At 41.6% G+C, this 27,448-nt stretch overlaps 1 protein-coding gene across 1 annotated transcript in view; it reads left to right on the top strand.

Moving 5' to 3' along the window:
- The window catches only part of JARID2 (jumonji, AT rich interactive domain 2), a 226,055-nt gene that overhangs the window by 88,825 nt on the left and 109,782 nt on the right, over positions 1 to 27,448 (top strand). Inside the window, 1 exon segment of the mRNA XM_010000948.1 lies at positions 9,186 to 9,321. Within this exon segment, the coding sequence (XP_009999250.1) occupies positions 9,186 to 9,321 (136 nt within the window).

Raw genomic sequence — 27,448 nt, 5'->3', positions numbered from 1 at the left:
TATTCAGATTCATACCAGATCCTGAAAAAAAAATAATCCGGCTGGGGCCTCTGTCTTCTGCAGGGTGATCAGAGTTGTCAGATCCACAGCTGCAGGAGATTTCTACCTTTGTGTGTTTAATGGCTCCTACTGCTCAGTTCTTTGACAGTACCATTTAACCATGAAAGTGCAGGGCTGTGGATGGCACAGGACATGTGGCTGCCTTGACTACTGTCTCAGATGTCGGACATACCAAGACTCAAAGAGCTGATTTGGCAGCTGCCCAGCATTTTTTGGTAAAGGCTCAGTTGGTGGCCAGAAACCCAGGCTGTCAGAGTTGTGTTATGCAATAAATTGTTTTTCAGCAGAAGTTTCTAATCCAATTTCAGCTGTAGTTTTTTAATAGTCTGTAATCAAAGATAAGTATACATTATTTCATGGTGTTTCAGTGAAGTGAAGACATGCAGTGTGAGTGTCCTCCATCAGGTCGGTTTGTTTGTTTTTCTTTCAAGAAGAGCCTGTTCACCTACTTGGGAAATGATGCTTAAGTTATTTTGATTTCTGCCTGGGAGGCATATGTCTGTGTACAGCATACCTTTTCAAACACAATTCAGTGTGCATTTTAGGAGAAGTTCCTTTTTTTTTTTTTTTTTTTTAAGAGAGCACAAAATGAGGAACCTCTTTATCAAGTTAGAACTTTTGCTCAGGCATAAATTGCCAACAAGTGACAGTCAGACAGAAGATGGTATGTTGTCAGATTGTGACCTACCTGAAATGTTACAGGCTCTGTCCCTCTGACACATAACCCCCTCTATACTTCTTTTTCACTGCCCTAAAATAAATGATTCATCATGGAAAAAAGGGACATGGTTCATCTGAATGCAGTGAGATATTAATACAGTATTTACATCAATACAATAGTTACATTTCAGCAAAGTGATTTTGGATTCCTGAAGATCACCTGTGATGCACTCCCTTTCATATGGTGATCATAATGGATTGGTGTCATGATGGGTTTGCATCCCTCAAGTGTGGGTTGTTGTTAAGTCATTCTTGCCTTTCTCCCTGCCCCAGCAGCAGCTCCCCTATGGCCACATGGTTAGTAGTCAGGTAGCTGATCTGGCTGAAAATAATAATTTTTCTTGCCTTGGGGTGAGATTTCAACTCTTTTCCCCAGTCAAGATGGTCAAATGGCTGCATGAGGGCTAGTGCTGGTAAAAGAGCTGGGCAGGTACATCCCACATGGCAGCAGGTGAATTTGCTTAAGCTGGTTATGAAAACAGCTCCCCCAGTCTAAATAATTCTATTGTACCTTCACACCTCTTTCTCCCAGTACTCTGCCACCCTTGGCTTTTTGTGGCTTGCTTCTCTGTGTTGCTGATTCTCATCAGAGCCTGAAGCTCTGGTGCTCTCAGTGCAAAATGGTTGATTAGATTCTTGGTCAGGTTTAAGGAAGTCATAGCTGTAGAACCAGTGTATCCGTGAGAGTTGAAGTCCTGCTGTAAGTTGATAAATTAGGAAACTTCCGACCTGGCTTTATTCTGAATTTGTTTGTGTCTAGCCTTTTCTTAAAAAGGTGTTTATCTTGGCAGACCAACATGGGAAACAGTTAATGTCTTGTAGGCTTTCACTGGTTTCATATTGAGTAGTAGTTTTCTAGAGCTGCAGAAACATCACCAAGACCCCTGAGTTTGTGTGAAAGAAACAGTTAACATATGAACGTGCTATTTTTAAATATTTCCCTCATGCCTCAGTTCTGTGTCCCTGTATGGAGCCGCTAGCAACTTGTGTTTTGAAAATTGCAACTGTAACTCTTCTATCCTAATGTATTCTTGCAAGAGCAGGTTGAAGCTCCCTGGGCTCAAAAGTGCCTGAGGCCTTTAGTGACCCAAAAACCAGAGCTTTGCTCTCCCATGCTGCTCTTTCTTACAAGAATTTGGTCTGAAAAGAGAAAACACAATCCCTGGTGCAGCAGGAGCTGGTGAACAAGTGCAAACCAATGGGACATCACAGGTGATGAAAGCTGTATGAGAAGTGCAGGAGCAGGAAGAAGAGATATTTTTATTTTCCTCCATCGTTTCTTTGCTATGTTAATGTTAGTTCTGGTCGTCAAGAGCTGTAACGTAATGCGAGTTCTTAGGGGAAGTTTTCTGGAAGTATGAGGGAAAAAGTTGCTATAATTAACCAGATACAGTTAAATGCTATAACAGAACCATTAATAAAGAAAATTTCCCCTTTCTTCATGTTAGTTATCACATTTTAAAAACATGACCTGTTTTCCTAAACTAGACAGAACAGATTACATTTTCCAGAAGGCATGAGTCACTGTACTATAAAGTCTCCAAGCTGTATCAATCTTCATCAACTTAAGCCATTCATGAGGTTTTATTTTTTCTCACTGAATATAAGCAGTTTATTTTAAATGAGAAGCTGCTACAACCTCTATGGAGAGTTAAACTTGATTAAAAGGTTAAATATTAAATAAGTGTGAACTTTATTCTGAGAGGAAAAGAGAGTGCATGGACCTTGATAGTAAGCAAGAGACTGCAAGATTATTACTATGAGTATATATGGGTATATCCACTTTTCACTATACTGTGCTTGGCTGTAAGAAGTCAAAGCAGCATGAGAGCTGGCAGAAGGAGCCAAAAATCTTTGTTTACATGGCTTCAGTTGAATATATTAGAGTCTGGTTTCAAATTGTTACCCTGGAAGCTCTAACTTTTCCTAGGAGTTTCTGCTTGATAAGAGCTTCTGCCATCTGTTTGCTGAAGGATGCACTTGCTCCTGCAAGTTATGTAGAGAGTTTGCACCAATGGTCCCACGCTGGGGTTTTCCTCTGTGAGTACGGTGTGCATTCAGGGTGGTGAGAAGGTTGATGGGATTTTGCAATACAATGGAGAGACCCCTGCTAACACAACCGGGGAAGTATGTGTGTTGATGTAGTAGGAAGCCTTTGCACTTTTTCATGAGATTCATGCAGTTCCTGCCATACATCAGCTGAGGAAGTGGGCTTTGTAAATTAATAAGCATCTCATCGCACTTAGCAGCAGTAACTCACCCAAAACTGCACAGTAGATCTCTTTCAGCCTTGAAAGGTGTATCTAGGTTTTCCACCAGTTTCTGTTAAGAAAAGCAGGTATAACTCTTTTCCATTGATAATGTACAGCCAAAAGGCAAAAATCTGTTGCAGGTCTTGAATCTAATAAATATTTCCATTTGGGTCCTTCAGCTGAAAAGTAATTGATATAATCTCTGAAAATGTGTTGTCTGATTTTCATGCAAAAGACACATTTTTGATTTGTTGCTAACTAAACACAGAAAAAAACACCCTTTGAAATAGTTCTTCAAAAATATCCTTGAGGAAAGGGTAGAAGCTTGTGGTTTATTTTCCCCATTGCTTCAAAATGACCTTCTTACATCTGCAGGAAAGACTCTCTGGGGGCTGTTGAACCATGAAAGCATATTCATTTAGGGCATTGGGTGCCACAGTGATTTTAACCAAGCATTGGCTGCAGTGCTGGAAACAGAAAAAAGAGGGTATTTGTGTTTTTTTGTTTTGCTTTCTGCAACCTGGCATGAAGAATGGGGTTAGGAGATGCGTGCTTGGGAAAGACCCAAAGAGAGAGCTGGAAACGCGCCAGCCACACTGAGTCATAACACACATGCTTACAAGTATCTTTGTACCTTACAAAGTCCTGACTTTTCAAATAAAACCATCACTGCTGTTAAAGTATTTACATAAAAGCAAAACAAATAACGTGGAGTGCTGCATGCATTCTCCCTTGTTCTAGCTCTGTTTCACCCCGTGAACTCTGACTCCCGTTTGCTTAAGGCAAGGCTGGGCCAGGCTGGAGAATGCTGTATCTGGCCATGAATGAACGGAGAAGCTGGAGTCATGTGTGCTTGTATGTGCTTCTCCTGTAGCTTGTGGAGCAAAAGCAACATGCAGCAGCGGCTCTTACTTCAGGCTGACGTTTCACCTACCCAGGAGGTGGGGTGAAGCCTGCTTTTCACTGCTCGCTTTTGGTTGGGTTTAGTTTTGTGCTTTTTGTTGTTGTTGGGTCTTTTTTTTGTTTGTTTTGTGATTTATTATTTTTTTTTTGGTTGGTTTGTTTGGGTTTTTTTTGATCTAAGTATAACTTCAGAAATAAGAAGGCTCTATGCAGACCACATGTGCGAGCTAAGCTGTAGGTGAATGGTGAAAGGTACAGGTGGTGCACGTTTTCATTTCATTGCAAATATTCGCACATTATATATTGATGGACATTATTGACAGTAATATATACGTATATTTATGTTTACATTATATGTAATTATAGTAATGCATACACATTTTAGTTTGGATACACAATAATATATGTGTATTGTATAGGTAATGGATTATATACATTTAGTGTGCACATGGCAAAAAGATGTGTGCATGTATATATACATTACTTCCCAAATTACCAGTATGTGGCAGTGCCCTGTTGCACTCTAGAGCTGAAAGCAAGCTGCCAGCCACATAGTATAAAAGACCAGCTGCTCTGCTATCTTTGAGGTAGCATCCTGTGCATGAATGTACTGCATAGGTAAACAGAGATTATTCTCATCTTCCTTGTCCTCTCAGACTGAACTTGCTAACCTGTTGCTTGGCTGCCCTGGTAGCTGAAGTTCAGATAAATAACTGTCTGACCTGTGGTTCCCTGCAACAGTGTAACAAAGGCGGTGGAATGATTAATTTTTTTAGCAGTTTAAAGGAAATGATGCAGTTCTGTTTCTTAATTCTGCCCCAGGGTTTCCCTGGTTGTTTGTGTCTGCTACTTTTTTTTTAACCGAGCTTATAAACTAATCTTGCTGTCAAAATGGTTGGCAGAAATAATCGTGGTTGACTGTCTGCACACTAAAGCCTGTGGGCTTGTGCTGATGAACCTACAGTTTAAAGATGTTTTTCAGTCCTTTTTTGGGTCTAAGTCAATAATGGACAATCCATTAGTTCCCTGTAAGTCATTTCAATGGCTAATAACTTGCACAGTTGCAGAAATTGTTCTTTAATTCTGTCTTACATTTTTGTGAATTCGAGTTCCAGCTGTTGGATATTACACCCCTCTCTGCCAGCCTTGAGAGCCATCTATTATCAAATTCCTACTCACTGTGGAAGTAATTAAAGGCAGTGATCGAGTCTGTCCCTTTGAAGTGTTTTTGTGTGTGTGTTTGCTTTTCAGAAGTTACATACATTAAATTCCTTCAGGCTTTCACTTGAGGATGTTTCTGGGTGCATGTGCGTGTTGTTTTGCTAAAGTGAGAGAACTCTGGAAGTTACTGGTGGTGTGAGTGCAGAGCAGGGCACACAGGGGCTCTCCCTCCGCTGGCGTGACGAGACGGGGACCATCTGACCCACGTAATTATGGTTAAACGTGTTGGGAGCTGGAACTGCCTCGCCGGAGGAGCAGAAGCTCAGCTGGGCTCTGAGTCAGCTGCTCTCCGACTTGTGGCTGCTCTTGTGCCGCAGGCTTGGGGAAGATGCCGTCGTCGACGATTGTGAAACCTTTTTATTGCTGTGGAGCCATGTGAATGAATGCATGCTTTGGCAGTGGCAAAGCCCTTGTTTTGCTGACCTTGGATAGCATGGAGTTGGGGAACGTGAGGTCCTGCCTTTTTCAGCTGAGCAGCTGGTGTTGGGGAAAGCCCACAGCGACCTGGTATAGGCAGGGCAGCAACCGCAGCCTCCACACAGCTGGGCTGGTGGGAGCCCTGGTGTGGAGAGACTTCCCTGTCTGGGTCTGTGGTGAGTGCTGCGATTATTATAGAGGGGGGCAAAGCCAGTATGGCTCACCTTGAGTTTTACAGCCCCGTGAGTGTGAAATGTTACTGTGTCGCTTCAGGTGCTGCTGAGGGAGGTTTTTCTTTCTGCCCGCTGAGGCCCATTTCTTTGCTGGTTGCAGGCCTGGGGCTGGCGGGAGAGCAGGAGTATCTGCTGCGGCGGGGATGGAGCCTTGAATTGGCACCAGAAAAACATCTCAGTGGCATTGTCCTTCAGAAAATAGGGTGCCAGGTTGCATGCCGTCCTTGTGCGTGTCCAGTGTGTTGTCTGTGGAAAGGGAGATGATTTCAGGCCATTCACAGAAATACTTTGAGGGGATGGCCTAAGACCAGATGTCTCTGGTGTGCGGTGATCATCTCCTTCCCTCCTGCAAGAGGGTCTGTAACTGGTGTGTCCTGGGCATGAGTTGTACCTGCCAGAGGTCACTTACCCACTGCAGTCTGGTGCTTGGTCCGTGTATGTCAATTTAAAGATCAGTCCTGTCAGCAGGTTTCACCCTGTTGCTACTGAATCAGTGAATGCTGCCTGGTGCTCCTCACAGTAAGCTGTCATGACAGAGTGGGTTTAAGCGTGATCAATTTATTTGTTTTTTAAGGTTTTTTGAATGCATTTCTAGCAGAGATAAAAGAGCCAGTGGGATCAGGAACTGATGGGTGTTTTCGTGCAACTTTCAGCTCCTTGGGGGTTGCAGGGTCTGGTGGAGGAAGGGATTTATTCAGGAGGGCCTGGTGTTTCACAGGAGAGAGGCCTCAGGCTGATGGGTTGAGGGAAGCAGCATATCTCTTGAGTACAGCTTATATTAACTGGGCTCAGTCATTACACATGTCTTGTGTGTGCCAGTATTAAATGATATCAAAATACAGGTTATGTTGCCTCTTGTTACGGTTTGTGTATGACTCATCTAGGCTTTGGTCAGAAGCAGTGAGCCTGGCCAGAGGGCTCTTCATCCTCTTCCTCATGTCTGTTGCCCATTATATGAGGAATTTATACAAATGCTGGTGAAGGGAATGAGTGGTGTCTGCAGGCCTGTCACCATAACACAGACAGGTGCCAGAGGTGTTTAGGCCAACTTCCTAACTGAACATGATTCCATTGAGGTTTAATAAGTAAGTTCTGTGACAAAAGAAATACATGAGAAATTGCCAGGCCCTTGTCAGTGGGATTCCTGTCCAAATTTCCTCTCTGTACCTGCCAGTCAGTGGGACCCAAAATGGGGGTGTCTTTGGGCAGACTTTGTTAAAATCAAGCAGGCCCTCCTGCATTTAGTGTCTCTTCTGGTTATAGCTGAAATTGTGTTGGCAGCAGAATGGTAAGCTGGGGTTATTTGTGTAAATCTCTGTCAAAATAGCTGGATATACCAGTTCTTTTAAATGCTTGCATGGAGATTTATTTTTGTTGTTGTTGTTGCTGAAGGCATTGGGTTCCAAAGTTTGTTTTCTTGGCTCAAAGCTGCCTGCACTCTAAAGCTTCCCGGGACATAGCTCAGCCTTCTTCAAAGTATAGTCCCTTGTGCAAAATGCACATCCCACTGCCAAAATGCTGGCTGCTTTCATGGCACTCATTGTGCTGTCTTCCTCATCCCCCTTCCCTGTAATTTGTCATACAGTTTTTTTTTCTCTAGAGGGGAATGGTTTTGATCACAATTCAGCAGCTCAGTGCCACTATCTTGCTAGAGAAGCAAGGAAAAAGCTATCAATGGTCACCCTAAACTATTCTTATTTTGCAGACAGAGGTGGGCTCATGTGGGCTTCACCAGGTTCAACAAGGCCAAGTGCAAGGTCCTGTGCATAGGGTTGGGGCAATCCCTGGTATTAGCAGAGGCTGAGAGATGAAGGGATTGAGAGCAGAGTGGCAGGGAAAGACCTGAGGGTACTGGTGGATGAAAAGCTGGATGTGAGCCAGCAATGTGTGCTTGCAGCCCAGAAAGCCAGTTGTATCCTGGGCTGCACCAAAAGGAGTGTGACCAGCAGGTTGAGAAAGGTGATTCTGCTCCTCTACTCCACTCTTGTGAGACCCCACCTGCAGTACTGGATCCAGCTCTGTAGTCCTCAGCACAGGAAAGACATGGACCTGTTGGAGCAGGTCCAGAGGAGGGCCACAAAAACAATCAGAGGGATGGAACACCTCTCCTATGAAGAAAGGCTGAGAGGGTTGGAATGTTTGGCCTGGAGAAGAGAATGGTCCAGGGAAACCTTATTGTGGCATTTCAGTACCTAAAGGGGCTTATAAGAAAGATGGGAATAAACTTTTTAGCATGGTCTGTAGTGACAGGACAATAGGTAGTGGTTTTACTCTGCAAGAGGGTAGATTTAGACTAGTAACAAAGGAATTTTTTACTACCTAGAAGAAGTTGCCCAGAGAGGTGGTAGACGCCCCATCTCTAGAAGCATTCAAGGTCAGGTTGAAGGGGGCTCTGAGCAACCTGAGCTAGTTGAAGATGTCCCTGCTCACTGCAGGGGGATTGGACTAGATGACCTTTAAAGATCCCTTCGAGCCCAAACAGTTCTGTGATTCTGTGCATTTGTTTATTTATTTAAGTTAACGATGTTGGTCACTTCTTTAACACACAGGATGGTGTAAACTCTCCTGCCTCTTGGTGGGAATCGCTGATGGGGATTTTGGGGTTTCCAGTGTAGTGTGGCAGTATGCTGTGGTATACTTACCTATATAAGGCCTGCCTATAAATGTTAATCTTTTTGCTTGGCAATGTTGCAGCCCTGGAGGAATTCAAGGGCAAAAGTGCTCAAACAGTCATTTTTAAAGACCCAAAGATAATTATAGAGCTTATGAAAATATGATGACTTACCTGATCTCACTTATGTCTTTATATCAATTTGCTGACTAAATTTATTTGAATGCTAAAGGCTTTAGGGAAATGCTTTTCCAGGGAATTAGTCTTTTAACTAAAGCAAGTACTGAATATGACATACACTAGTATTACTTTTGGCAATATAGCATTTATCTCCTAAAAATAAAGTAGAAAACATATACTCTGTGGGCCACATTCCACTTGGCTTTACACTGAGATAAATTCAGAGTAACTTCACTGTTATCAATGTACAACTTAATTGTAACGCTGCAATAAATGCAAATCACTAAACCACTGGGGGAAAAAAAACAACCTGAGCCAAGTGGCACTAACCAAGATGATAATGGCAACAAGAGAAGTTAGTTTACAAAACTTATCTCTAAAATTTCTGCAACCTTTGATTTAGTGCCCCACCCCCAATTATCTGGAAGAGCACTTCCTGGCTGTGATAAATTTCTCCTGTGAGGTATTGTGGGTTTTTTTGTTTTGTTTTGTTTTTTAATTAAAAATAATGTGTACCCTCAGCTTTTGTTTTGTTTGTGTTTCAGCTGCATGCAACTAATGTCTGCTTTCCATTTCTGTCTTCTTCAGGATGACAGCGATGGGATTCCCTGGTCAGAGGAGAGGGTGGTGCGGAAGGTCCTTTATTTATCTCTGAAGGAGTTCAAGAACGCACAGAAGCGGCAGCACGGCGATGGCATTAGTGGAAGCCTCAAGGCAGTGAACGGTGAGCTGCCTCTGCGGTGCTGCTGGGAGGGCTCACTCCTTTTCATTGTGGTTCTTCTGCTGGAGTGAGGAAGGAGGGCAGTGCACCATCTGGCAAGCACTGTGCCCTTTTGATCTGCACAGAAGAGCTTGTTTCTGAAGTGTTTAAAATGCCTAGTTTGAAGAATCCATATGTTTCAGTTTCTGGCGAACCATTTGAGATGGGAGTCAGGGTGGAGGGTAGGTGTCAGTCAGGAGGACAGGGACAGGCTGCTGTTCAGTAGAAAGGAGGTCCTTCTGGTTGCTCTGCTCCCTGATGAGCTGTGTGGACAGAGAAGGTATCCATTTAAAGGTAATTGGCTTCAGTTAATCTTGGGGAGGACAGTCAGACAGAATTTACCTCCTCTGTCATTTAGATGAAAGAAATTGGCTAACCAGAGTCTGTAATTGTGGGGTGATCTCTGTCCATCCTGTCTGTTGTCCAGAGGTGTGAAGTAGCCTAGGACCTACATAAAAAGATTAGAAGAACTGAGAGGATACAAATGCTGGGATATTGGACTGCCTAGTTTAGCCAATCACAGAGCAGTGTTTAAAAGTTTCAAAAGGAGATGCAGATCAGCTTAGGTGGCAGGGAGTTGAAATAAGTTTATTTTTATTTATTTAAACCTTTTGCTGTTTATTATTTGTTGCTCCCCCTTCCAGCTTGCTTAAAAAAGCCATGGTGTCTTGAGATGTGAATATAAAGCACGTCTTTTTCCAATACTCCCTGACGCAGGAACATTTCTTGAAAAGGCTTTGTCATACTGGCTTGAACCTTGAAAGTGATGACTAGTAGGATTCAGATTTCTGGGCAGGTTTACAGTTTTCTTTTCACCCACAAGAGCTTATTTGTTTCTTTATGGACGTTTATGGCAGTTCCTTTTAGGCATGTGCATAACTATACATGTGCTAATGCATTAAAGCAGCAGCTGGGTGCTTACTTGGTAGATTATTCATATTTATATGTAGCTTGCATTTTTGACATGGTGAGTCATATTTCACTGCATTTTCACTGAGTGTTATTGCCCGTGAGGCAAAAACCTAGGGGACCAGTTGGATAACTACAGGCAGCATGGTAAAGCTACTGTATTGCATAAGGAATTGCAAAATCCTTAATGAGATTAAGGAAGGCCTTAGACTTCTGAGTTCAGTAATAATATCAAATACTGATTTGATGGGAAGGGGCATCTAGCTTTAGCAGCAAGCCATTAATAAGCTTGGAGGTGTACACAAAACAGCACTGGCTTTTTTCCCTCCAACACCTCTGCATCATTGATCTTCTGTCAAACACAATTTCTCTTGGAAAGTTTCTTACTCCATTGTGGGGGTTTTGTTTAGTCAAAGGAAAAAAGTCTAAAGGCGTGAAGCACAGTAATTGTGTGTTAGGAGGCTTTGATGGTGTGCCAGGTTACAGGATGACTGAGATTTTTATGGTGTCTAGTTTCTCCAAAGGCAGCTTAGATGAGAAGTCAGTTGGCTGGGAATGATGTGTGGATGCAGGTACCAGACATGAAACATGCCACTGGCTTCCTCTGGCAGCAGCATGGCTCATGTCTTCAGAGCTTGCCTCTTGGGTTCACAACTGTGGCATTCTGTGCTTTTTCTCTTTCACAGAATGATATTCTGTCTTTGTTTGCTAAATGATTCTTTAAATATCCTGTCTCAGCACTGCTGTATTTCAACATTGCTGTCCAAAAGCTTTTTATCCACTGATATTTGGAAGAGTGTTTCATTAAACAGAGGGGAAAAGAAAAAAAAAATAAAGCTGTGCAAAAGGGAGGAGGATTGATATTGTGCAGTGACATTAAAAAAATCTATTTAAATGTACAATTTGTTAATCTATTTTAAAAAATAGTCATGTAATTTCCAATCCACAGGTCTCTGTGGACTAGAGGAAAAAGCATGTCATCCTAAGAAATTGCCAAGCTATTTTGAATTTAGGAAAATGTTGTATTTTAAGGGTGAGCCTTGGATCCATGATTTCATGCTATTGAAGTAATAAATATTTCCTTGCATGTGTCCTTTGTTCCAACATGCAGGCCACAACCAGTATTTCTTGCCTGTTACTCCAAAAAGGTAGCAGCAGTTAAATACAGTTCTATGTGAGTGATCTTTTTATCAATATTCAGCAACCATGGCTCTCAGGGAGCGAGGCAGAGGGAGTCATAGCAGGAATAATCTGAAGTTAAATGTGTTCAGTACCTCTGTAAAGCAGGGCTCCCCTGACTTGAATTCTGGTTAGGGTGCTTTGCCTTGCAAACATAAAGGAAAAAGGTGGCATCCAGTGCAGGATTTGTGCTGCACAGCCTTCTCCCTGTCCCTAGTGAACTCAGAAGCGTGTTGCTCCTTCACCTGCTGAAAAATGATTGTATCACCTTCCAGTACGTGGCAAATTTAACCATTTCCAGGAGTGAAAATGAGTGGTCCAAGTGGGGTTCAAGCACTTAGAACTTCCTGCTTAATGTGGAAGCATGGATTGATCTCATGTACTTCTGACAGCTCAGGGGACCATGAACAACTATAGGTAGGCACGATTTGAGCTTACTGCCACCATATGTAGTGCAGAGAGTTTATTTGTTCTGGTTTTGTAACTGTCATGCCTTAAATTTATTTGTTTATAGACTTGCAGCCTGTAATTTGTTTCAGTAGAAGGTACTGACTTTTGGCAATAGGGGAAAGTAAAATACACACTAGACCCTTGTGACCGATGTCTTTTAAGTTTTTGTGGATTTGAAGAGGCTAAAGTTGCATAAGCATGCTACAAAAGTTGCTTTGCTAGCATTTTCCAAGATACAAATAAATTGTATGAAAAATGTTTTCAATGGTGTTTCTGTTGGTGAGTACAGTAGTATCACTTAATGATTTCATAGCTGGAATAATGGTGCCTCTTTGATAGTACAAAGAGCAAGTTGATATTAAATGTGAGAGATGAACCCATTAACAGGAATCTTTTCTGTACTAAAGTTTCTGCACACTGTAAGATGGGCTGGTGGTGGCACAGAGACAACTGACTTGCATGCCTCTCTGATTAAAGGAATTTAAAATAAATAAAAATTCAAATTACTTTTGGAGATTACATGTATTATAATACCTTGTCTGTCCCTGCTGCACTATGAAAGATATTTGCTACCCTGAAAACAATCCTGCCATTTTCAGTTTGTGGCTGACACACTGTTTCTTAGGTGGTTCTGATTAAAGTAGAAGGATTTTGCTTAGGGATGGTGGTGTGTTTGCAGGTCTCCTTATTTGCCTTTTTTTATACCTCCTTTTCACCTGATAATTTTTTGCTTATATGTTCGTGTTGCAAGTTATTTTTCATCCTAACCATTTTTTTGCTTTCTTTGCTCTTTATTTCCCATCGCAAGCTAGGATTTCAAAGTAAGGAGAGCAGGTTGTATTTGTGAATATATTGTATGCATGTTTATATAGAGTCTAGATGTTTGCAGAGCAGAGAATGAAACCCTTCAGTATGCCTTTGTTTGCTACGTGTTGTACGTCTCCAGTATGTGGGAGTATAAAATCTGAAGGAGATGCTTCTGCAGGTTGTCAAGAAATATTTTGCAGCCCTAAATGGGATACTGGGACTCTGATTAAGGAAACAAGGTCATGTGCTGGAAAACCCTGAGGGACATCTTTAGTGATTTGGATTACTGCTGCCTGTCATTTGCATTAGGATTTTAAGAATAGGGATTGGTGTTTGGAATTGTGATACCAATTTTCAAAGATTCTCGTCTAAAAGGAAAACTAAGTCCCCTGGGAAATTGTTTTCTTCTTGTGTAGCTTAGCATGTGAGATAAGGCTGTAAAAAGCAATGAAAGATGTAATTATTGCTTGCATTCTGTGGATGGGAATGATCTAATACCCTCAAAAGAGTATATAATAAAGCAAATTTTTATGACCCAAGATTTTATATTCTATTTTTCAAAACTTGTGATAAGGAATATGTGATACAGGAATGCTGCTGTCTTGTAAACAGAGAAGGTGCCAAAGTTTGGTTAAGGTGATTACTTAATCTGCAGAGATGACAAGCCAGACATTAGAATTATTCAAGCAGAAGGTGCATTTTCTGCAACTATACTTTGTCCTAGAGAGGTGTAATGGCAATTTCCAAAACATGCCAGCTAGGTTAAGCTTGTGGCAAACACAAGCATTTGATTTCTAGTTAGGAAATCAAATGTATGCAAGGCAATGCTTTGGTTCAAGGCAGAAGTTTGATGTCTTCCTCATTTATTAAATCAGGAGATGAGTAAAAATACATCATTTTACTATTCTGAAAGATTTCACCTTAGATTTAGGGTTGTTAAAGTTTTTTATTAATTTTTTTGCATGCTCTTTAACCAGAGAAGGAACAACATCAGCACTTTGATGTAGTTAATAGTCAGCCCCCAGACACCTGTGGTGCCCCTTCCTCCTTTGTGCTGCTCCTGCCCTCAGCTGTTGGTGCACAAAACCTTAAATTGACTTTTGTTGGAGGTTTGCTTTTTCCAAAAATGAAACATCTTGGCACAGAGAGGCAGGAGCCTCCAAGGCAGCCTGTGACAGGACTGTGGTGGTGAACCCAGTGGCAGCAGCCTGCTCAGACTCCAGGGTCTGCCCATCCTGGGCTGTTGTCTCACTGGCTGGACAGGCTGGCTTGGGGCAGGCAGCAGTGCTATGTGGAAATAACTGTATTTGTCATTGCTGCACAAATTTTCAAGTGTTTCCCGCTCCCTGCATGGGAGTTTCTGTTGACACTCCCCAGCATGCCATGTTGAAATGAAAGTGCCCAGTGGTAGGGTGATGTGGGGGCTGGATGCACCCAACTCCAGCTTGTTGGTGAAATCTGTTTTCCCTGGCTTTGTACATGGTACCTGCGGCGTGGCATAAAAATAGTGACAATCATGGTAGAAGTGCTTTTTGGAAATAACTGTATTTGTCATTGCTGCACAAATTTTCAAGTGTTTCCCGCTCCCTGCATGGGAGTTTCTGTTGACACTCCCCAGCATGCCATGTTGAAATGAAAGTGCCCAGTGGTAGGGTGATGTGGGGGCTGGATGCACCCAACTCCAACTTGTTGGTGAAATCTGTTTTCCCTGGCTTTGTACATGGTACCTGCGGCGTGGCATAAAAATAGTGACAATCATGGTAGAAATGCCTAAACATAGTTAAGTTGTGTGATCCAGCTCAGTGCTATGTGTTACTTGCCAAAAGCAAACTAAGTGGGGGTGGCAGCAGCTGCCAGGAGGGCAACCACGTTTTCTCTGGGCTGAGGCCACATCTCTTTTCTTCCCACTTGTGCTGATGAAAACACTGTGGTCCTAGTCACAGTTCTGCTGTCTCAGCCACTCCAGAGTGGTGTCGGCCTCCTTCCTCCTCCCTGATGCAGACACACAGGCTGGACCACCACACAGCCTTTAATTTTGAACAAGCAAGTAGCTCTTTTCTTTCACTGTGATGGTTCAAATATGCTGGTAACTTCATCTCTCTTATTTCTGAAGGCTGCAATTAAATACTGGAAGAAGGTTTTATGCTAACATTTGTCTAGGGAGCTTTTCACTCCGTCAGTGATGTGAAATTGCATTTGTTGACAGTGGGTAATGTCTGTCTGTCTCCTAAGCTTTAGTAGAAGATTGTAAGTGTGCCAAAGACCCTTGTCTGTGTAAGTGGATTTCTAAAATGCATTTGCAGAAACAGAAATACCTCTTTCAACTTTGCAGTATTTCCCCTTTACATTCAGAGTAAACAGCCTTTTTGGCTAGTTTTAAACTGTGATTAAATATAGATGTTTTCAACTAAAAGGTTCAGAAAATAAGCATTTGAGCAGATTTGTCATGGCACTCAACATCACTTTCACTTTGGTGCTTGCTGTCAAGTGAATTTAAAGATTAACAAATAAATAACAGGATGTTGGGGTTGGGCTCCATTGAAAATTTCCAAATCTCTTTTCCTTTCTTTGTTTTTTAGAATAGAATTCATTTTCAAGCCTGCCAAAGGCTTGCTTGTTCATCGACTCACACAGGCTCTTTTTGCTTTTTCCATTATCACCACTTATAAAAATTCTGCAGGTCAAATTACGCCCTCAGTGATCTCTACCCAATTTGATTATGTCCAAATTGTGCTCCTGTCTTAATACAATTTCACTGTTTGGCAAGACTGCCAGAAAATTTTCTCTTGCAAGACACTCATCATCCTTTTTCCCTGAAACATAGCACAGGTGGTTTTTTTTTTAACCAGAGAAACAGAGGAATTGTGTAATTAATTTTCTTAAAACTTCATTTCACGGCCATCTAAAAAGTGTTGCTATTGCCCCTAAGTGCATTTCTAGTCAAAGTAATTCTAAAAATAACCTTGTCTCCCTGCATATTGCTAATTGTAGGTAATGGAAAGTGAAAACGGCAATGAATGACCCGCAGAGATGTGTGCATAATCTGTAAGAGACTGAATTATTGTAGGTCTAATATAAATCGGGTGAGGCAAGGCAAGAGAGAGTTTGGAAGTGGCTGATGGGTCTGGCCCCTCTCCTTTCAGCTCTTGTCTTGTGCTGGTTCAGCCATTTATCTGCCTGTGCAGTACAGCTGTGTACTGAAGTGGCAGAAAACTAGGCTAGAAAAAATATTTTTAAGAATAAATTATTTTCTTCTAGTTTAATTAAATATACAGGTTCATCAAGAGGTTGAATGAGTGCTAAGTGCTCATTTGGTGGAAAGGAGGGGACAGAGTAAGTTGACTGACAGGTGGAAGAGGAGGAACCTGGACTCTTCCCTTTTGATAGTACAAGCTGATTTGTTGGCATAGTCAGCTTGTCTTAAGCACAGCCTTAGCACTGATGAAGATGTCTCATCTAACTGCAGCCTCAGATGCTAGAAGGGACAACAGTTGCCAGAAATAGGAGCAAAAAACAGGTGCAGTTTAAAAATCCATTGAAAACTGTTTCAGAAGTGTAGGTGTTAGATATAGGTATTTCTTAAAAAAAAAAAAAAAAAATCACCAGTGATGTGGTGAAATTCATTGCATGGACTGTCCATGAAACAAAACTTTCCTTAACCCCAACAGTCAACAGCTTTCTGGACAACCCCAACAGCAGCCTTGTTTTCCTTGACTCAGGGTCGTTCAGCATAGCTGCTGTCCTGGATTTTTTGTTTGTATCAGCAGTCTGGAGAGGACCTGTGAGTGCAGGCAAGCAAGCTGCCTCATTCTGTCTTTGGCAGCCATTAAATAGCCAGCCAGCCTAAAGTTGCACCCTGGCATCTTTTTGACTAGTATATACAGCCAAAAACATGGTGGTGGCTTTACCCAGTAGGATTGCCAGCTCTGTCAAAAATTGTACATTTTGTCAATTCTAGTTTGCTTATAATAGAAATTAGAGTAAGACATCACTTACGCAAAGCTGGTTTTTTTGACTGCAATATTAAGTGAGAATCCAAAGCTGGTGCATCTAACGCAAATATTTATTTGGTTGGCAGATAAAGAAGTTTAATTTTGTTAAAAGTTGTGGGTTGTTTTTTAATTGCTAGATTTTTATTGGGAACCAGAGAGATCTGCTTGGGGTACTGTCCTTCAAACTGATGCGTTGGGGTGGATGAAGTTCATGAGGTTCATGCAGTGATCTGCGGATACAAGAACTGGTGGTTGTTGCTGGTCATTTTCTCCTGCTGTTGAGTTGTGTTAAGAGGAGGTAAAGAGAGAACTTGTAGTTTGAATAGGAATCAAAACAAAATTAAATGTCTATTGAAGGTGGAGTGAGTGATTGAGTTCCACAGCATGATTTGAGTGTTGGATCATGCTATCGAAAGGGATGGAAAACTTGCACAAAGCGCAGGCACAAAGTAGAGATGAGGGCAGCAATCCAGCTGTATGCTCAGAAAAAGTGAGCATAATGCTTCTCTGTTTAAGAGCAATACTTCTCAGAAGGCATGGGAGTGGAGAGAAAGATCCTTTACCTCTTTCTGATGTTCTGATGTTACCTCTTGTGTGATGCCCAGTGCTTATCATCATTAGTGCTTATCATTATTAGTGTACTAGTGGAGACCAAAGGTCTGCAGGTTGGAATATGTAGCGATTGTTGTAACAAGGATTTAAATTCCAGTATTCCTGTTGCTCTGCCATTGCCCATGATTGGCAGAGTGTGCAATAAATAACTAGTGTTTTTAATTTGAAGGAGAGACAATAAGGGATATAATCAGAGAAGCAGCAGGAAAAGAAAAAAATCAGTCATTGAAACATCATAGTCTAGTAAGAAAAAGGAATGCAACAGGAAATAAAATCAGTGTCACAAGTAAAATCAGAAAGAAGTTTTTCATATACACAGAATGTAATATAGTAATATATTTTACTGTAGTCAGTCCCAGGGAACTGTATTTTCTAAAACTGTCTGTGCTTAACTTTGAATAAGGCTTTTACTAATGATTTTTAAGCAGTATCTGTGAGCTCTTAGTGCAAGATGACATTTTGTAGAGCACTTCCAGAGTATCAGCGTACATTTTCAGTCTTCAAGGGCCTGTCTTGCATCTTATAACCTCCACAGCAGTTTTTCCTTGACATGGAGGGCATTTTAGAAATATTTTGAAAGAGTGGAAGGAGTTTGAGAATGATTTCGTCCAGCAGGATGTTCTTAAGGCCATTAGTCTGTGTTTATTCATAGCAGATGTCATGTGCTGTAAACCTTATCACACCAACCCTGGCAATAAAGTGGTTTTTAAAGAAAAAGTAGAGATATAGTGACAGGTTGCTGTAACTGCTGATGGGCACAGTAGCCACTTCTACAAGTTGCCTGATGCAGCTGCCAAAGCACCTTACTTTTAACTTCAAATACCCTCCATTGCCTGCATTCCCAGGCTAGGTCTTGTTAAATGTACAGATTCCCAATCAAGCTGAATTAGGGAATCCTTGTAGGGATGTGGAATAAACTGAAAATGCCAGTAGATGGATACCTTATTCTTTTTAGGTGTCATCAACCCACATTTGAACATAGAATTTTTTCTGTGAAAGCAAATTAAAAAAACAGTCACCTTTTTTGAACAACACAATCATGTTTCATTAGTGATGTTCATTTTACAAATTATAACAGCCTGGGGAGACTGGTCTGTGCTCTGAGCTCATACCTTCACATTTCAGTTTGGTTTTGGTGGGATCTTTTTGATATAAAATCTCCAAGTAACATGTTCTTAAATAACTGTTGTCTTTCAATCACTGGTGATAATGAGAGGTCAGTCACATAACTGATACTTCCCAGTGCTTGTGGGTGGATGTTTTCCGGAAAATAAATACAGTTTAGCACATATACTGTTAAGTCATAGCAGATTGCTCTACATTGTAATAAATGCACATGCATTTTTTAATCTCTCTTGTGTGTGCATGTCTGACTAGCAGATTCATTAGAGGCAGTTAATGTGATGTTGTATTCAGAATTAGATGAATGCACATTTTCAATAATATGCCTTTGATGTCCTTTATTTCCCAATTTAAATTAATTTAGTACTGTGAAGGACATGTCCAGTCAAAGGTGTAGATGTAGAAGCATTGTGCTTAGGGTGATAGGAGATGGCAGTGACAAACTTGACTTGCAGGTGTTGTCTCTGGTACATCTGAAGGAATTTCTATCTCCGAGAGTTAGAAGCAGCTGAATTTCCACCCTTATCCATGCTATTTTCTCCCCCCACAAGCCTGTTAGTGAGCATTGCAATTGCAGTCAGGACTCTGTGATGTTTCAGATCTGTCCACTAAGAGGCTAACTCATTCCAGATAAGCCTTGAACAGACAACACTCATTTTTTACTTTGCTCAGAATTTCCTGTCCTTTGTTCTCCATCTGTTTGCAAAAGACTGCGTTATCTTTGAAAGCCTTCATCTTGTTTTCTTTATTCAAGCTATATGCTAAAATGGAAAAGGGAAGAGCTGGAAGGAGCGCAGCTGGAGCAGTCTGCCAAGGATCCCACAGAGGCACAGAGCTGGCAAACTCCTGAAACCTCTACAGCTGACCTCTGGAGCAATTTGGGAAGCCAGGAGATAAACCACTTTTCCTGCGGAAGATTTGGCCTCAGCCAGCTGTTCTGAGTAATGCCCAAAGACTGCACCAGCATTTAATTGCCTTTTTTCCCCCCTTCATTCATCACTCACTCAGCTTCAGTAGTGGTTGGCCTTAAAAATATTTCAGTTCAGCCTCTTATTAGTCTTTGTGTGCATGTGTGTAAACAGAAGTGCTAGAGGTAAATCTCACCTTGCCACGCTTTGTTTCAGCCAGGTTGCCTTAAAAGCAGGTTCTTCCTGAAAGCACCTCCCTCAGACAGTGGTCGTCTCTTCTGGTGCTGTGAAAGCTGAAAGTGTTTCATGAAAGTGTTTCAGCTGTTTTCAAGGATCGTCTGTTTACTGTAACTGCAAAGCACCTCAGTGTTTTTGTCATGCTTGCTGTGTCTGTGGAGAGATTGAAAGAACCTTAAAAGTGATGAAGATGGCACAGAGGGAGTGTGGTTATTCCCTTTCTTCACTACATGGGAAATTTCTTTCTGTTTCAGGGTGGAAATGCCATCACAGTGTTCGCGAGAGGGTGTTAGAACAATGGTAGAAACATATCCTCTCATATAGGACATTGAGGAAAGGCATCTGGGTTGTACTAAAGCATTTCAGATGCAGGTGTATTGAATTGAGAGAGTTGAAGAGGAATGTAATTGCCTTCTGTTTTTTTTCTTGACCCCTACTCCATTGCTGTGATGTTGGGATCTCATTTCAGAGCTTCAAGTACTCTCTCACTCTGGCCCTGTATGCCAGAAGGAAGTGGTAGGGTTGCACAGAGCCTCAAAACCAAGGTCTCATATGGGAGCAGGCTAGGGCTAGGGAGAGGCATGTTCCTGCTACACTGTCTGCATGGAGGGCTTGATTCCCCTTTCCTCCTCTTGGTTCCTGTGGTGCATCTGTCCAGGAACACGCCAGTTCTCTTCCAAGGAAAGGTCTCAACACTTCTTTAACATGACAGTCTACTTGATGGGACAGTAAGCAAAGAACATTTATCATTTTGCCAACATAATGAAATCTGGTGCATTCTACTATAGTTGTTCTACCTCTTTACATCTCGGTAGGTCAGCAACAATTACCTTCAGGTGGAGGCCATGAATAAGAGAGAGAGGTTACCAGAATGTGTCTTGAATTCCAGATCTTCTTGAAACCTATTTGTCACTACTCTTCTCCCCCTCCCCAAAATCAATTGAAGATGGCCTTTTGTGCGGCAGCGAGGTCTGTGGTTAGGGACTACTTGTCAAGTTTTATTTAGATGGAAACCTGTCCCAGAAGCTTTGCCTTATCTCATTGTCCTGCAGGGATGAACTTCAAATGCCAGTTTACATTTGCCTGAAAATGACCTTCTCTAATTAAAATGGACAAGGCTGTCTTAGCTAAGTAGATAAACATAGCCCATTTGCAATTGTAGATTTAAAGGCAGTCTTTCATAGATTGCATTCATGCTGTATGTCGGTGTGCTTGAATATTTAAAATCTAATTAACAAGAGACCAGAACTGAAGAGTAGTTCTTTGTGAAACAGAGGTTGTAGAACCACAAGCTGATGTTGAGCTCTCCTAGGTTGGAGGAAGACTCTTTGGTACAAAGTCCCCTTTATGCCAGAATGGATGGCACTCCAATAAAACTGGTGTGCAAAATCTTGAAGGTTGATTAACATCCAGAGCATGACACAAGGTTATATACAAATACTCTGCTCATAAAGTGGAATAAATGAGCTGTTAGTTAAGTCACTGCTTAGCACAGAAATGACCTTTCTGTTATGGATCTAGGTGTCTCCCATTGACAGTCAGGAGAGCAGACTCATTTTTTTAGAATAGTTGACTGATTGGAAAAATGACTTCAAGTTGCTGTCTGCAAACTTGAATATTGGAGTTTTATGAGGAAGAAATAGTTTTGCAGTCCTTCAGTTTCCCTAGAGTAGTAGGATGTTGAGATGGTTCTGGATTACCATCTGGCTGGATCAAAATTATAACTGCTAAGTAAATTTCAATTTAAAGCTTCTAAAATAATCTTGGACTCAGTGGGATAGTCTCATGAAAATTAAATTTGCAGGAAAACTTAGAAAGGAACAGACTGCTGAGAAAGTTTCTCTGAGGAAGTTGCTCTGTAGTTTGTGCATTTTTACTTCTAGGAGAAATTCTGCCAGTACAGATGAAGGACTTGGATACTTTATGAAGGTTTTAGGAAGATAGCTTTCAGCTTCTGTCCAGCGGCTGCTTTCCCTGTTGACCTAGGTTGAACAGGTTGTTCTTCAGGCAAAGGAGCCAGAGAGTAGAATGAAGGAGTTGTGTATTTATTCCATGTCAGCTCTATCTCTACTCAGCTTGAAAGCAATAGAAAAGTACTGTTTTGGTGCCCTCTTGTCAGGAGAAGACTTCAGTTCCCTAAAGGTTTAAACATGATAGGAAGGAGCTTGTTAAGCCTTTTGATTAATTTTTGTTTTCTATAAAAATTAATGTTATCTGCAGCTTGAAGGAATGTGTTAAGGAAAGGCAAGCACTCTTCAGCCCCAAGGTTTGGGAGTGATAGTGCCAAGTTTAGCAGAAGGATTTGGAGAATTCTCCCAGTATAAAGAGAGGGGCAGTGTGCCCTGTAAGGAGCAAGTTTTGTCCTGTTGTAGCCTCTTGGAAGCCAAAGAACACGTTTTTTGCCATCTCTGGAAATGGAGCATCTCAAACTGGTCTAGGTCCCTGAAACATTAATGTGTGACTTCTTCTGAATTGCAGAGAAACTGCTCCTGGTCCAAATCTATCTGTGTCTGCTGCTGGTCCCTGTTGTGAGGGATATTCCTGTTTATACTGCTTGCTCTCTGTGAAATGGAGTTCAGGATTTTTAGCTTATGATTGCTCATAGGACAAATAATTCTCGGATACTTCTGTTAATACCAGAGAATTAGGAGTATTCCCTTTCTCTTGTCTACAATCTTCATTGTCTATGGTCATCCTTTTTTTCTCCCTTTTACCTGGAGGGAGGAAAATGTCTTTTGCAGTTTCTCAGTGTACTTTTCCTCTCCAGCAACCTGTATTTTTCATTCTGTCTTTGTCCTCTTGCTTTCTATATTCCCTTTGAAGCAACAAGGTTTGTTCCTGCCACATGCCATGAGAACAACTCTAGGCTGGTTGCTGCAGGCTCAGTGTTGCAGCTGTAGAGATCATGGATTTATTTTTTTTTCTTCTTTTTTTCACTCCCTCCTCCCACAAGCTCTTGGGCCATCCAGCTTAATGTGAGAGTAGACTGCTTTTAGTATTTGCAAAAAAGATCTATAAGTAGCACTGAGGACATGCTGGTAAAAAGCATCAGCATGGTATACTAGCTCAGTTGGAGTACTGGCTGTACATTAATTCTCTAACTTATAATTAGTTATATTAAATTCCAATTTTCTGAAAGAAACCATTATCAAATAACACTCTGTTTGAAATCTCAAAGAAACATAAGGAATGAAAGCTTAGTCCTCTTATGCTTTCATCTTTTAGAAGCAATCCCTATCTTAACATCTTGACCTACATTTTCTTTTTACCCTCTCCAAGAAGCATTGTGTGGATTTAATGTCTCAGAGGGGAGGTAAAGATTTTTTTCGTGTGTATGTGTTGACATATAAAGTTTTGGTAAAACAATGAGGCCTTCATGTCCCCAGTGATTTTTTTTTTTTTTTTTAACTTGAAAGTGTTTTCTGTAATATATCTGAGGCAGATTATAAGTTCAGAAAGAAATTAAATTTAATAAATCTACCCCATTCCTTTACAAGTGGTCCCCTTTTATCTATCTATCTATCATCTTTCCAAACCCTTTTCTGATTTTACATAACAGTAGAGAAAAAAATTGGACTCTCCTCCTTCTCATGTCCTGCTCACCACTTGGGATTCAGTCATATTTTTTTTTCTTTTTTTTACCATTAAACAAGATTGGGGGGGGCTCATTTTGGGAGGCAGGGGAACAGTAATTTAAAATGATCATTTTGTTCACATTTATTCTTCCCTTACTCTGATTCATGTTACTAATGAACAGCTTAACGTGGGAGTTAAGCCTTGCCCTGGGTCATCCTGCATTTTTATGCCTTTCCATTGCACACACTTCCTACCCCCTCACCCCCATTTCTCAGATGCTGTACTTAAAAAGTATGTTAAGAAGCTTTGGTTAAATGAATGGTTGTGAGGAAAATTCTGTGCAACAAGTCCTTGTTTTATGGCAGGGTCGGAAATCAGTGTTCTTTAAAAACTGCAAGATAGTACTTAATCTCCTTTGCTTATTTGGAAAGATAAAATACTTAAATGCACATCGCTGTGTAGTCTTGATTGTGTGTGTTGATGGTTGTTCCAAGGTTTCTATTAAGTCAGGAAGCAGCTAATGTTGTTTCACTTCCTCTTCTGATGCCCCAAAACATAAGCAAAGAAGGCTGTTTAATAACAGCAGAATATTTCATGGCAGTGGAATTTAAATCCTCTGGGGGATGGCAGGAAGTCTCCTTAACATTTCAGAAGCCCTTTCTCTAGCATCAGGTTTTCAAGTGACTGGCCTCATACCCCAGCTTTCATCTCTTCTCCCGTGGTTTGCCTCTAGAACTCACAAAAGGGAGGTGAAAGTAAGGTTAAGCTGCTGGTCTCAAGAGCTGGAAATAGAGATGGAAAGAGCTTGGCGTATGAGGAGCATTTTCTTAAAGGCTGTTACAGTGCTGACGTTTCATATGCTGATGCTGTGGGGAACTGCATTAATGCTGGCGAGAATCAGTTGTCCCCCTCGCCCCAGTTAAACTAAAAACGATCTCCATGTATTCTCAGGCAGATGGCTGAAATTTACATTACCCAACACCTTTAAGCTTGTGTCACTCTTGCTTTGCTCTGTGCGTCATTCATTCCTGTGGTGAGATTCTCGGAGCTCATCTGGTAGCAAAGTGTGGGCTCCTGCGGCTTTGTCCCCTCACCTGCTCTCCAGTCACTACAGTGCTAGAGCTGGTCTGGGAGGGCAGGGGTTTCTCCTAAGCATCATCTAGCTTTAAGTTTACTTCCTGGTGTGATTTTTCTGTTGTGTGTGTGCCCAGCAGGTAGACGGCTGTTGTGCATCAGAGACATCTGCCAACCCCCACCACTGCTGTCGGCATCATGTAGGAGATGGGCAGAGATCCTCACCTTAGGCAAAGGCTTAGTGCTCAAATAGAGGTGAAACATCATCGCTCCTGTACACACATATGGCAGAACAATTTGTTCATTTGTGTTGGGCTTTCATATTGCACTTTTGATTTCAGTTTGCAGCAGTTAGTCTAAACGTTTTACTGTCACAGGCCTCCACTCCCCTGCAGCAGTTAGTCTAAACGTTTTACTGTCACTGTCACGGGCCTCCACTCCCTTGACAATAACTCTGCAAACAGATTATGGGGGGCTGAATCAAAACAACAGAGCAGCTCTTCATCCAGAGGGTGAAATGCACTATTCCAACCTTTAATTTAAGACAGTGAGGAAATGGTACCTACTTGCCTGGCCTCACTAAAGAAAAAAAAAGAAAAAAGAAATGCCTTCCCCTGGGAAGAGGTGAATACAGTTCTGCAAGTACAGTTTTCACAGAAAGATAGGTGTGGTTTTTTTGTTTTGTTTTTCAAGCAACCTGATTTTGAAAATATGTTTGAAATATGTGTGCTTGCTGTATGGATTTTTTAAATGGCTACATTACTGTTTCGTATGTTAAAATCATGCCAAGTATTTTAGAAAATAATCTCTTATAATCACTTTAGCAAGCTAGATGTAAAACCACTGACAAGTAGTAAGGCATCCCAAAATTTCAAAGGTTGAGTTTTAGGGGCTTTCCAGGTGTCGTGAATTTTTGTGCTGTTTTATAGTGCCTTGCAGCTGTTTTCTGTGAAGGAGAGGAAATAAATGATACACTGAGTAGATGGTGTCAAGGGGAAGGATTCACTTCCACTCCCAGGAAATGCAGTTGCTGATTTTTCCCTGAAGAGAATTGCCTTTCCCTGCTAGCAGCGAGGTGCCAGGCGTCGTGGGTGAAATTCAGTGTTACAGACAAAAGCCTGGGAAACCAATGGCTTCAGAAAAAGTGTTTGGGAGTTGCTCAGGCAGCTTTCCTCCCTCCCTCCTCCTGGAATGTCACAGGGCCTTATGCTGGCATGGTTGTCAAGCCTACAATAAGGCTTTCAACAGATATGCGAGTGCTCGGGCTGGCAGGCAATTGGCAGTGTGGCTGCAGGCGGTGCCATCACATCCCTGGTATTGAGGAAGGCAGCCTGACACCCTGCAGTGCTGCCTGGGCTGCCCTTGCCTTTTGGGGCAGGGAGGGGGGGGCTTTCTGGCATGTTGCTGAGGAAGCTATGGTGTTAAGTTAGAAGTGACTGTGGCCTGTTTTTTGTTTGTTTGGATTTTGTTGTGTATTTTTTTTTTTTTTTTAAAGTGGGTGGATGTTTAATTGCTCAAAACTCAGCAATCCTCATTCAAGCACTTAGAAGGAGGTGGCATGCCAGGAAAAAAAATATAAAAATCCTTGTCAGCAAAAGAGCTTGACAGCTTGACTCCTGGAGCTGGCTGATGGATGATCTCAGAGTTAAGGAGGGCATGTTCACTAAGAAGTTATTGAAAATGTGGAGTGAAAGTAATTTAAATGGTTTAATTCAAATATCTGTCATATGTGACTTGAGTTCTTGTAGAACACCTAGCATTTAGCTCAATTATTTTTTCCCAGGACAGGAGGAGGACTTTTCCCTCCTTATCTTTGACTGAAAGCTCAAAGCATCTCCAATGAAGAAAGGGCTGAATCCCCATACCAACATCTGCTGGCTGCGTGGGAGAGTCACTGCTGCTGCATTACCAGGCTCTGTGCTCTTGCAGCAAACAAGATCATCATCGCTGGTGTCACACTGAGGGAAAAAAATATTTCTTCTGTCTGTCTGGAGGAGTGCCCATGCTGCTGGCAAAAGTCATGAAAGGCAAATCCTCAATGACATGCATTAAAATATCAAATGGACTATGCAATTTATAAGTATTTCATTCAGCATTTGCCTTTCATGGCTTTTGTCACACAGAGGCAGAATTAGAGACAGTTAAGCAGAGGTTAACCTCCCCAAAAGGGCTTTCTGGCACTTCTCTTGTCCTTTCCTCATCCTTTTTTTTACAGTGTCTTTCTGTGCTAGAATCCTTCTCCTGTTCCAGAATCTGATACTTTGCTCACTGTTGAGGCATATGTAGAAGTTAAGTCCTACCTACACTTACTCTTGTCATTTAATTTCATTTGGTTTACACAAGAAAGAAATTGACTCAAGCTTCTTGTTCTTGATTCTCTGAAGGGCTGGGCTAAGCACAGACAGGCACAGTGGAGTGCTGGCCCAGTCCCTGCCAGTGATCATGTTTGTGGGCCCAGGATGCTGGCCAACTGTGATTCCGGTTCCAGAAATGGGCCTTTTACCACCTACACCTGCTCAGATTGTAAGCCTGTCTAGTTTGTGTTATTGCTCACCACAGATCAGTAGGAACCATGCTTCATTAGAGAAAAGGCATGTAGCAAAAGCTTATCATGATGCTGTTTTGCTGTTGTTTCCAGTTTCATGCAGATACACCATTCTTGAATGATACAGCCTGTAAGGGTTTCATAGATACCGTAACAGATACAGTCAGGACTTGCTAAGCCTCTGGGTTTTAGCTGCACATCTCTTCCTTTTCAGGCTCCCAAGTATTCATTGCTAGCAGTGAAACACTGCATGCCTTTTTATTTCCCTTGTTGTTTTATTTGTACATTAATATGTTGTATTTTCTTCCAATTAGCAGACTCTTCCTTGCTTCACTGTTTGTCTTTACCTTCTTTCTTCTTTCTTCATTTATACTCTTTGGAGACACAGTTGCTAATTTTCACTTTCTAGTGTAGAATAGCTGTTGTCTGGAGACATGCTCTTGGCATTGCTTTCCTTCTCATGTCACTTAAAATACCAGGATGTTTTTGTTTTCCATTTTTATTAATCTATCAAGTCCCTTGGTGCCAAGGTATGGGTATATTTTTGAAGTATGGATTTATTGTTCCTTTGTCCACCCGTTCCTAGTAGAAGCTTAACTGAAACCGAGTGTGTTACTGAATATAAAAGCAAATTCCAGTGATGCCAAGGCGAGGGAAATAATTGACTAAAAATAGGGCTG

The sequence above is a fragment of the Chaetura pelagica genome, unplaced genomic scaffold, assembly GCF_000747805.2.
Source record: "Chaetura pelagica isolate M959 unplaced genomic scaffold, ChaPel_1.0 scaffold104, whole genome shotgun sequence".
NCBI classification, from domain to species: domain Eukaryota; kingdom Metazoa; phylum Chordata; class Aves; order Apodiformes; family Apodidae; genus Chaetura; species Chaetura pelagica.
The sequence above is the reverse complement of the archived record's forward strand: the minus strand, read 5'-3'. Positions and strand labels throughout refer to the sequence as shown.